General features: G+C 44.0%; 1 protein-coding gene across 1 annotated transcript; it reads left to right on the forward strand.

Moving 5' to 3' along the window:
* The first annotated feature begins 5,526 nt into the window (after positions 1 to 5,526).
* Positions 5,527 to 9,563, forward strand: LOC103646387 (serine carboxypeptidase-like 7). Its single transcript, XM_008671118.2, has 14 exons — positions 5,527 to 5,803; positions 5,955 to 6,103; positions 6,210 to 6,286; positions 6,352 to 6,474; positions 6,659 to 6,761; positions 6,856 to 6,893; positions 7,181 to 7,282; positions 7,458 to 7,538; positions 7,693 to 7,863; positions 8,013 to 8,084; positions 8,354 to 8,472; positions 8,675 to 8,788; positions 9,011 to 9,053; positions 9,193 to 9,563. The coding sequence occupies exons 1-14, from the start codon at positions 5,613 to 5,615 to the stop codon at positions 9,274 to 9,276; spliced, it is 1,467 nt and encodes a 488-aa protein (XP_008669340.1). The 5' UTR covers positions 5,527 to 5,612; the 3' UTR covers positions 9,277 to 9,563.
* Positions 9,564 to 11,011: the final 1,448 nt, after the last annotated feature.

The following is an 11,011-nucleotide window of genomic DNA, read 5'->3' on the forward strand; positions in this document are numbered from 1 at the left end:
ACTTCTTAAATGGAGTAATTGGTTTTGTCTGAACTTCCTACTTCCAAGAATGCTTGGGTCTTTGAGATTGACTTTGGATCCGTTGAAGATGCCCAAACAGGCATTCCCATGTTTCTGGCACAAACAGAGAAAGAGATTTTAGCCACCAACAACTTATTGCCGCTAATAATAATTCATCGCAAGAATACAGTAAAAAACTTCTTATTTATAGTTCTTAGTTAGTAATGGTCTTACCACATATATGGAGCTTCTACATTATTCAATAGGATGCTTGTGTCAGCATCCACTTTAAAAGGAGGGTATGTCATCAAATCGATCATAATCTTATTCATCATTAATATCCTTGACTCCGATAATCTTTTTTCTGGGCAAAATAATGTGGCTCATCATCTTGTTTTCTGTCACTTTTTGGGTTTAGAAGCTATATGTTTGTAGAATTCCCGAGTCACATCCTTCGTGAGGACAAAAGGTTCGTCTCTATATCCAATATTTTTTGGTCCATGGTTATTGGTTGTCAATTTGTCATACCATATTTAGGGTCCACTATAATGTCTCCACCTGCCAGTTAAAACCATTGCCAATGAAACAGATGAACCTTTAAATATACTAACTCATAGTCGAGTTCCTAGATCTCCTCTATGAAACAATAATTTGTGCCTTTGTTGCTAATGTTGTTTAAAGCATCTATACAGACGCCACTATTTTGGTTGCTGATCTTGATTGACTTTGGATCCGTTGAGGATGCCCAAACAGGCATTCCCATGTTTCTGGCACAAACAGAAACAAACATTCCCACTATAATGCCGAATCTTACTCTACAGTCGCATTTGGTCTTTTACTGATTTTGTCTATCTATATTCCTTGATAACAAAATTTGATGCAGACTCCTTGGTAAATTGTTAATAAAAACATGGGAATCTGTACCCTTAGGTGAAGGGCATTTTTTGTGTTGTTCATTTGTCTGACGACATTTGGGGTGATCGAGTGCTGATCTATTCACTGGTAATATAATCTGCCAAGGAGATATTGAACGCCTGCTACGCCTGCTCTCATCTGTATATCCTATTGTCTACATATCGATGGCTTGGAGGCTCATACTTGCTCACGCTCCTAATTTGCTTTGTTGCTCACGTCTATTTATCTTTCTAAGTGGTGAGGATGGCGTTGGCATGCGTGGTGAGGGTACCGTCTCTATGGTGGGCGCCATGGTGTGGCTGGGTGGGCTCGTGGGTTTCAGTCCTCCCAGCGAAATGTGGTACATCAGGTAGGTAACTATGTATTCCTTTTCACTTTGTCGTCATATGTGACTTGACATAAATTAGCCATGCGTTCCGACAGGAGGACATGTTGTTGTGTGCGCCGCCGTTAACTTCAGACCATGCATCGACATTCACAAGGTGCATAGATATAATTCCCTTCCCTTGTTCTGATATTATACTTACTAGCAAATATGTGTGTAAAAGGGGGTGCGTGAATATATATATCAACTCTCCATTTAACATTAGCCTTTATTTTGTTTCAAACTAATAGCTGGGTGTTGATTCTGTTATACATCACATTCATCAGACATGAAATCCTTATCATTGATACCTTTTAACATTCTTCTAAATTATTTTAGGTTCCAGTTGTGGTAAGTGTATTCTTGTGGGAGGCCATATAGCTATGTAGGGAGAGCGTGCACGACGTATGAATGGGAACCTAGAATGTGTGTGTGAGGCCTCTATCGAGTGGTCACCAACACAACTGATCTTCTGTGCCTTTTGTGGCCTTCTCAGTGGGACTGTTGGTGGCCTTCTTGGATCTGGTGGTGGGTTCATCCTCGATCCACTCCTTGAGTTTGGGTGCATACCACATGTATTTAAGCTGCCTTGATTCCATGATATTTTTTCGTATCTTGCAGTTCATTTCAAATGTCGTCGAGCAGAATTGTTTGTATGTTTTCGCCCATATCTCTCGGGTTGGCACAGCCGTACAGGTTCATTTCTTGGTTGGATTTCCACCTCCTTTCTGCTAAACCGTGACTTAATTAGGTTTGGGAGATTTTCTCAAATCCGACAGGCTATTGGTCTCGGATTCATATATACAGTTCATTTCCATGTTGTATTGATTTTGTAGGAAATCCAAGAGTAATACCAAAGGTTACATGAGATGTATGCTTGTTGGTGAGAATTATGGCTGCTAACTTGTACTTCTCTCAGATCGAAGATCTAATGTTTCAGGTACTGCAATATAAGTACTTCCTTACATTTTAAGAACCACGACATTGTTTGTTCCTTGGTGCTAAAACACAATATTCTATTCTAGCTCTCTATGTGGCACTGCAGTGATGAACTTTGGATCCATGTTGATGAACCACATCACTATTCAAGAAAAGCTGCAAAACTCTATATAGGTAACAAAGTTGTAATCTAAGAAGGAAATTCGTATGAAACTACATATCTATTAATTACCTTATTATTATTGTTCTTTTTTGCTTTGGCCATGTGAAGTTAATCACTTAAATGGGAGATCTGATCTAAAAACTGTATAAACAATTAACTCTAAAGGATGCCATTGCTATGCCTATGCAAATAATAACCTTTAAAGTGTGTCATTTTGGTATTTTTATTCTTATTGTCTATGGTTCACCATAGGATTATGTATCTTCTGCAGCTATCCTATAGCAAACCATTTCTGTTATGACTTAGCTTTAAAGTGTGTCATTTTTATCCTTAAGTGGTCATGTCCAGCTTAGCTAAATGAACTATTTACCACTTATCTTGCAGAATCAGTTCTCATTGAGGTATTTTTGTAATTTGGAGAAGTATGCCACTTTTAAATTCTTGTTGAAGTTCTGTTGCATCTCATGGAACAGACAAGTCTCGATAGAGGAAGGAGAAGACAAGGCAAAGGATATTCGCACAATCTTGGACAGGTTTTGTTTCCTTCCATTTCCCCATGGTTTCTTTAGTCACTCTACAGTTACCAACTAGATGTTAAAATAAAGATAATTGAACCTACAGGCACTCCATTTGGATGTTTTGTCTGACACGGATAACACCACACAATCACTGCTTTCATTTACCGGCAATGATAATGTTCATGGCTTATACGATTCTGTTAAACTACAAGTATGGTGCATCACATTATTTTGCCATTTCATTCTTGTTTTACTTGAAAATTTTGTTGAATAAGGTGACCTTGTGATTCTTCAAGCCCTTGCTAAATTATGTCTGCTGTCAATGTCTCAGTCTTATATTCACCCTAGCCATTTCAAAATGGTTGCCTACATATTCTAGAGGTATTCTTTTTTTCAATCCTTTAGCCTTGCCTTTTTGGTTTGGCTCTACCTCTTTAGTTCCTTTTTGTTACTAGGAAACTTTGTGACTTTTAACTCTTTTTATTAGAAGGTAAGCATGTTAATCTGGCATGTTGTTAGAAATGCAATTCATATCCTGCACATAGAGATGTCGAATGAAGTGCCCTTAGGCTATTAACTAGATCTGCAGAGACAGGCAGCAGAGGAAGAAATTTGAATGTAGAATGAGGCGTTGAGTGCTTGCATATCTCTAATCTAATTACATGGAGTCCCACTATAGTCTTCTCTAATCTAAAATGTACATAATATAACATAGAAGGGACTTCTATGTTGTAGCTTTTTTCTGGCTCCGTCCTTGGTCATTGAAGCTTGTTGTGCATCATCTAAATATTCTGCTTGGGTTGTGAGAACCTCATCTCTTGTTTTTGGTGATAAGAACATTTGTAAACATATAGAAAATTAATTAAACAAACAAGGTTAACTGGCAGCGTATTCAGGTATGAATGTATAATGCAAGGTAATACTACAGTTGCATATTGCTTAGTCTTTGTGTACAAGCACATAGAAACCCGAGACAAAGTTGATTTTAGTTATTATGAGGAATGTGGTTTGCCACATCTGCTCATGTTGTCCTTAAAGGAAGGAAATGAAGAAGATAACCTTGTTGGCATTTTGGAAATTTTCTTTTTTAAGTAAGCGTCCATCTATATTTTCGAAATATTGTTTTTCTTAAGCTATTCAACAGCATCACCCTTCATATGTTGTACTTACCTGTTTTGATGCTAGAGATGTCACCACCCTCAAAAGATAGAACTGAACCTTGTAGTCTATAGGCAAGTTGTTTATATTCTAACTGGAGTCTGCCTAATTATGCTCATCATCTGATTTTGCTTCAGGAGAAAACTTCGAGAAGCCAGTAAGTTCCGGTCTCCAAATCAGCGCCATATACTACCTGTATAAGAACAGATTTTCTAATAAGTTAGAAAGGTTATACACTTACAAATAAGCTATCATCCAGCTTCCCTCGCAAGAGAAAACACTTACAAAAGCATGTAATTGTTTGTAATAGAAAGGTTTAATACATTTCAACTTTTGACCATGGATTCTCTTGTCCGTGACTGCTTGAATGGTTGAGGTGCTGTTGTTTTTGTCAGATCTAATATCCAATTCTGTGTTTAGTTATATGATTTTTGGCTTCATGCTTTAGGATGAGTCAACAATGTTGAAGGGTCCCATAATATTTTATCAAATAATTTGTGTCGTCGTAACGCACAGACACTCTACTGGCTGCCTTTTCATGCTAATGAGCTCTTTGTTGTATTTGATTGTTTGTTGGAGATTATTATTTGCACCAACTGAAATTCTTGCATCAAGACTAAGAGGCGTATTTATAATAATATTACATATTTATATCATCAATATAATATTAGTGTTACGATGACATTTTGCTAGACGAATTTTTCATATCATAACAATATTTGTCGTTCTGTATCTATGTTTTATGCTATTTTTTACTCCCGTAGCAACGCACGGGCACATACCTAATATATATATAAGTTATCGTAATATTATATGTTACCTTTGCAACGCACAGGTAAACATAAATCCCACCTCTACGGGTACGACAAACCTGAAAATTTTAAGCTGGTATATTTTTTATATTAATTTGTGAACACATGTAATCTATAAGTCGCAACATATATGAACACGCGTAATATACATCACTATCGTCGGCAGACACATTCGCCTATCACAGAAAAAAAGTAGCATTCTTAAATTATCGAATATTAGAATAAATCAAGAAAATAAGAGCGGCTGCATCGATGGCTAATCATGATGTCCACGGAGATTCCACCACAATGTTTTAGGAGCAACGCTCAATTCGTATTTTATCGAATTTCTTTCTCGAGCTTAATCTACTATATAATCCCTGGCTTAATCACCTCCGAAGATAGAGAGAGCATGACCTATGATGATCCGGACGCATCGTCGAGTTTTCGGCATCAATTAGTAAATGCTAATAAACGTTTTCCACGATGCTCTCGCTCGCGCGCCATCGTTTTCCCGGCCAGGCCATGATGAATGGACGACCCCGACCGAGCAATAATCTCCTGATGGATCGTAGTAGGACCGTATAGGATTGAGTACGCTTCCACGTCACCAAGTTTAATTATTGCGCGGGTGCGGGCCGGTTCTTATTAATTCCCTGGTCGCGCGCGTGCCTAGCTAGCCCGATCGCGCTGCGCGCACAAGTGGACTGACTACTGAGCAAGCAACCAAGTTCCAACCATACATCGCGCGCGCGCGCGGCCGAATGCAGTCGACGGCGGCCATGCGGAGCGGCGGCGGCGGCAATAAGCGCAGCCTGCTGCTGCTGCTGTCGGCGTGGTGGCTACTCCTCGGCAGCCTCGTCGCCCAGCTCCCGGCGGCCCGCGGCGGCAGCGGCCACGTCGTCACGCGCATGCCCGGGTTCGACGGGCCCCTCCCGTTCCACCTCGAGACAGGGTACTACTAGCTTTGGCTAGCTATATACCCGCTGTGCCGAGTGCCGACGACGACGACGACGACCGCGCGCGGTTCTCTTCTCGGTTCGTTCGTTTCTCACCGAGGGCGCGCGTCTGGCCTGGCCGGCGGCGGCTGCCTGCGATGCATGCAGGTACGTGGAGGTGGACGAGCAGCTCGGCGTGCAGCTCTTCTACTACTTCGTGCGGTCGGAGAAGGACGACCCCGGCGAGGACCCGCTGCTGCTGTGGCTGTCCGGCGGCCCTGGCTGCTCCGGCCTCTCCGGCCTCGCCTACGAGATAGGTGGCCACTCGGCTAAGCTGTTCTGCATGCTACCACAGCGTTTGGTTTGTGCGTGTAATAACGTTGCAAAAAAACTGACCGACCCGTATCGTACGTACATATATAGGGCCCTTCCATTTTGATGCTCGAGGGTACAGGGGCGGGTTTCCTACCCTTCTCTACCGACCCGAGACGTGGACCAAGGTACACGCACGCCCTGCACCAACGCCAACTATTATACGCGCGTAGTAACTCTTCTCTCGTCCCAGGTGAGCAACATCATATTTATGGATTCTCCGGTGGGGACTGGGTTCTCGTACGCCACGTCGGATGAGGGGCTCAAGTCCAGTGACACTCAGGCTGTCAGGCAGCTAGCCATTTTTCTCAGAAAGGTCAGACGCCAGAGAGCCCTGATGTGCTCGTGCTCGTGCTGTGCTGTGCTGTGCTGCCCGCTCTCAGAAGATTTGTACAGCGTGCACGTCTCCCAGTTGTGCATGTTGATCGCAAACTGAAATTGTGTGAGCGTTAAGCGAGCGAGCGCATGACCGGCTTCCTGATCTTCCTGTGCTCATGCAGTGGCTTGAAGAGCATCCCGAGTTCCTGCCGAACCCGCTCTACATCGGTGGAGATTCATACGGCGGCATGATTGTTCCTGCTCTTGCACTACAAATACACACAAGTAGCGCAACAACCCTCCTCCACATCTCTACGGTGCCACTGTTACAAACCTACAGCAGTTATAATTGTTATGTTCTGTTTACAACAATTTACAGGTACAGAACTCGGTGAAAACCCATCCTTCAACCTCAAGGTTTGGTGAAATATCTCCAAATGTATTGGTCAGTTCATAAATATATGACACCGTTGACTTTTCAAAAAAATGCTGAGTTATCATTTTTGCGATTTGTTTTATCATTTAGGTAGTTTGCGCTTGACTTAAAAATTTTACATTTTTTGAATAAATATTTTGAATAAGTCGGGTGGTTAAAGATTTCGAAAAAAATAACAGTGTCATATATTTGTGAACGGAGATAATATCATTGTTTCATTATATTGGTTTTCCCCACCCTTTTACGTAATACTACTCCAACTCGGCAGGGCTACGTTACTGGCAACCCGGTGACGGATAGCCAGTTCGACACGGACGGCGTGGTTCCGTTCCTTCACGGCATGGGACTGATACCATACGAGTTTTATGAGGTGACCTACATCCATCATGTTATGGTCTAGTTCGGTGGACATGAAAACGGAGGGGGGATCCATTTTCCTATCCACCAAACCAACCCTATAATAACATTTAAAATGACCTGTGCAATAATGCCTCCATAAATTTCACATGTGTACTGAGAAAAAGAAGTGGTTTTGCCTACAACAGAACGCTCGCGAGATGTGTGGTGGAAAGTACAGTGATGCAGCCAGTGTTGCGTGCGCGGAGGTCACCCGAGCTATAGCCAACGTGAGTAGTAGTTCACTCGCTCTCTCCCCTTCTCTGTCGCGTGTCAGCTACTAGCCTTCTACAACTCTGGCCCGCTAACAGTACAGAGAGCACGCGCGCTGTCTGGAGATCAGATCGACCGTATCGGCTAATTAAACCGTGCAAACCCATGCAGATCACGTCGGCTGTCAACCGGGAACACGTCCTGGAGCCTGCTTGCCCGGACGACGACGACGACGAGCTGTTCGGCCCCAAAACTACCATGGCGGAGACAGATGGCGGCACGAGTCGTAGGCTGATGCTGCAGTCGGCAGACTATTTCCTGCCAGCTGGGTTCAAATGTAGAGTTGAGTGCGCCCAGCCAAAGGGACCATGTCCCTTGAACCAATTCATCAGCCTCTCCTTGTCCGTTGATCGCTAGCGCTATAGGGCCTTGTCCGCTTCCAGCCTTCCATATGTCTGACCCGTTCTTGGTTTCCTCTTGGGCTGCTGCAGAGAGCTTCGTACGTCCTATCCCGCGTCTGGGCAAACGACGAAACGGTTCAGGAGAGCCTCGGTGTCCGCAAGGTATAGCAGTCCTACGTGCTCGATCGTGCATGCACGCACAGTTTTTTTTTTCTCTCTCTCTTTTTCTTGAGGAAACAAAAGCCAAGATTTTCAGTAAATTTGGTATCGAACACACACTGAACATCCCTGCAACTTTTGTTGTTAAGAGGTTGTTTGTTTAGGACTATAATCTGTCTAGATTATATAATCCAACAAATAATGTGTTATTTGCTGGATTATATAATCTGGACAGATTATATTCTCAAACAAACACCCGCTAATTCTTCCAGGGGACAATCGGAGCGTGGAAACGATGCAACCAGGACATACTTTACAACCAGAACGTCCAAAGTGTAGTGCCGTACCATTCGAGGCTAGCCGCGAAAGGGTACAGGGCGCTGATATACAGGTAACTTAACTAGTAGCGATCGAGCCCAGGAAAGCAGGTCGCAAAATTTACCGCGTAGTCGTTCGAATAATACGTTGATATGATGGTAGCAATACAGTATCTGCAAACTGGTTGGGATAGCTAGGAAGGCGAGATTGTTTTTTTTAAATTTTTTTACATCGATCAGATTGACGTGCGTGCTTATGATTTAATCATGTACCAGCGGCGATCACGATCGTATCGTACCCTTCGTTGGCACACAAGCATGGATTAGGTATCTCAACTTGACCGTTGTAGATGACTGGCGACCATGGTATGTTGGTGGCCAAGTTGCCGGGTAAGAATTAAGGAATCAACATGCTTCTCTACCGTTCGTTCTACGTGATTATTACTTCTAAAATGTTGATTATTTCTAAGTTCTAAAGTGTCACCACAAACAAATCTCACTATGTATGTGTGTATATGTGTGTGTGAATATCTTAAGAAAAATTGCACATCAATTTGCTTCTCTACTGTTATATATTATAATATCCCGCTGACCAATCAATTTGCTTCCTAGATTCACAAGGAACTCAGGCAACCTAATATATGCAACTGTGAAGGTATAGCTAATAAGTTCTATAGCAATATGTTTTCGATTCCCAGCAATTAAGCGCAATGAGTTTATCAAATTTAGGATATCAAAAACATCGCAACGATCACATGTGTGTGTCGTTTATCTGTGTGGATGTCATTTTGCAGGGCGCTGGGCATACTGCACCGGAGTACAAGCCCACGGAGTGCCAAACGATGTTTAGGAAATGGGTTTCACGGGATCCTCTCTGATATTACGTCGTCTGAGAGAATTACGTACGTGTCGCTCCTATGAGTGTAGGCCGGACGTACGTGGTATGCCCTACTGCAGGCCGGAGATCAAAATAAAGGAGATTTTCCATTTTCATGTAGAAAAAATGAGTGTCCATGGTGTCTACTTGTTCCCTGTATTAAAAATAAATGCAATTTTTATACTGCATGTAGCCACTCTGTCGGAGAAGAAATCTCCCCGGCCAGGTGGCGGATTGCACCCGCCCTAGATCCTAAAAAGAGGAGGGGTCTAAACGTTTTGTTTGTTACGAGACTGGTGGATCAGCACACGGGAGCATGCAAGGGTTTAGAGTGGTTCGAGCCGCCGGAGCGTAATACCCTACTCCACTGTGTGATGTATTGCTTTGGGAGCTTGTATGAACTTGTGAGTGTGTGCCTAAGATTGTCTGTCTTATAACGCCGCATGCCTCCCATTTTATAGCCGAAGGGGGCATGCACAAAGGTACTGAGCCCCGACATGTGGGCCAAGGGGCTTAACGAATATTGTACTCGGAGCCACGAATGTGTGCTGCTGAGGCGATCTTCTAACGCTCTGACACCTAAGATCTGCGTATCCTTGGCGTGCAGGAGAAGCTCCTTGTAGAAGGGGTAACGAGTCCAGTCCGCCGCATGGCACGGGCGCGCTATTTTATAATTGATTGGACCAGCGCGCCGTCTGACACTGTCTGCCAGCGGAGAGGACTAGACGCATTAAATGCCGAGGGGGCACATCCCTCGTTGGCTTTGCGGCAGGCGGCGCGTCCTTTCTACAATAAATGCAGCGGTTGCACGGCTCCAATGGCCCGACGTCAGACTCCTCTCGTTGGCTCACGTCATGGCCACAAGCCATGAGGCAGTAACAGATCTCCGCCTTGGGGTGGTGGAGCACTATGCAAGCCCTAGACACGTGCCAGCACCGGACCCCGTCCAGGGCAGAACCTGGGTATCTCCTGCCCCAAGATCCGGGACCCGGTGGTGAGAGCACCTAGAGGGGGTGAATAGGTGATCCTGTAAAAACTTGAAACTTAAGGCCACAAAACTTGGTTAGGAGTTAGCACAATAAAATCAAGTGGCTAAGGAGAGCTCTTATGAAGCAAAATAGACACAGTGAGAACAAGCACAAGAGACACGAGGATTTATCCCGTGGTTCGGCCAAGTACAACACTTGCCTACTCCACGTTGTGGCGTCCCAACGGACGAGGGTTGCACTCAACCCCTCTCAAGTGATCCGATGATCGACTTGAATACCATGGTGTTCTTCTTTCTTTACTCTTTCCCGTTTGCGAGGAATCTCCACAACTTGGAGTCTCTCACCCTTACAATATGGATCAAAGTGAAAGCACTAGAGTAAGGGAGGGGAAGCAACACACACAAATCCACAGCAATACGCACACACACGGCCATGACTCGAGCTCAAAAGAATATCACAAGGTTATCACTAGAACGGAGCTCAAATCACTAAGAATGACAAACGAGTGCGCAAAGACGGAGTGTGAATGATCAAGAATGCTCAAAGTATGCTTGGTGTACTCCTCCATACGTCTAGGGGTCCCTTTTATAGCCCCAAGGCAGCTAGGAGCCGTTGAGAGCAATCTAGGAAGGCAATTCTTGCCTTCTGTCGACTGGCACACCGGACAGTCCGGTGCGGATTTCTTTGCTATTCTGGCGCAGCCGACCGTTGAAGGCTTGGAGCCGTTGGCGCACCGGACACTGTCTG

The sequence above is a fragment of the Zea mays genome, chromosome 2 (assembly GCF_902167145.1).
Source record: "Zea mays cultivar B73 chromosome 2, Zm-B73-REFERENCE-NAM-5.0, whole genome shotgun sequence".
NCBI lineage: Eukaryota > Viridiplantae > Streptophyta > Magnoliopsida > Poales > Poaceae > Zea > Zea mays.

Bases quoted from the DNA above. Each gene is read 5' to 3' on its own strand.
- LOC103646387 (XM_008671118.2), top strand. From the start codon at position 5,613: ATGCAGTCGACGGCGGCCATGCGGAGCGGCGGCGGCGGCAATAAGCGC. The intron at 6,475-6,658 runs GTCAGACGCCAG...GTGCTCATGCAG, and splicing joins TAGCCATTTTTCTCAGAAAG to TGGCTTGAAGAGCATCCCGA. The intron at 6,762-6,855 runs GTAGCGCAACAA...AACAATTTACAG, and splicing joins TGCACTACAAATACACACAA to GTACAGAACTCGGTGAAAAC.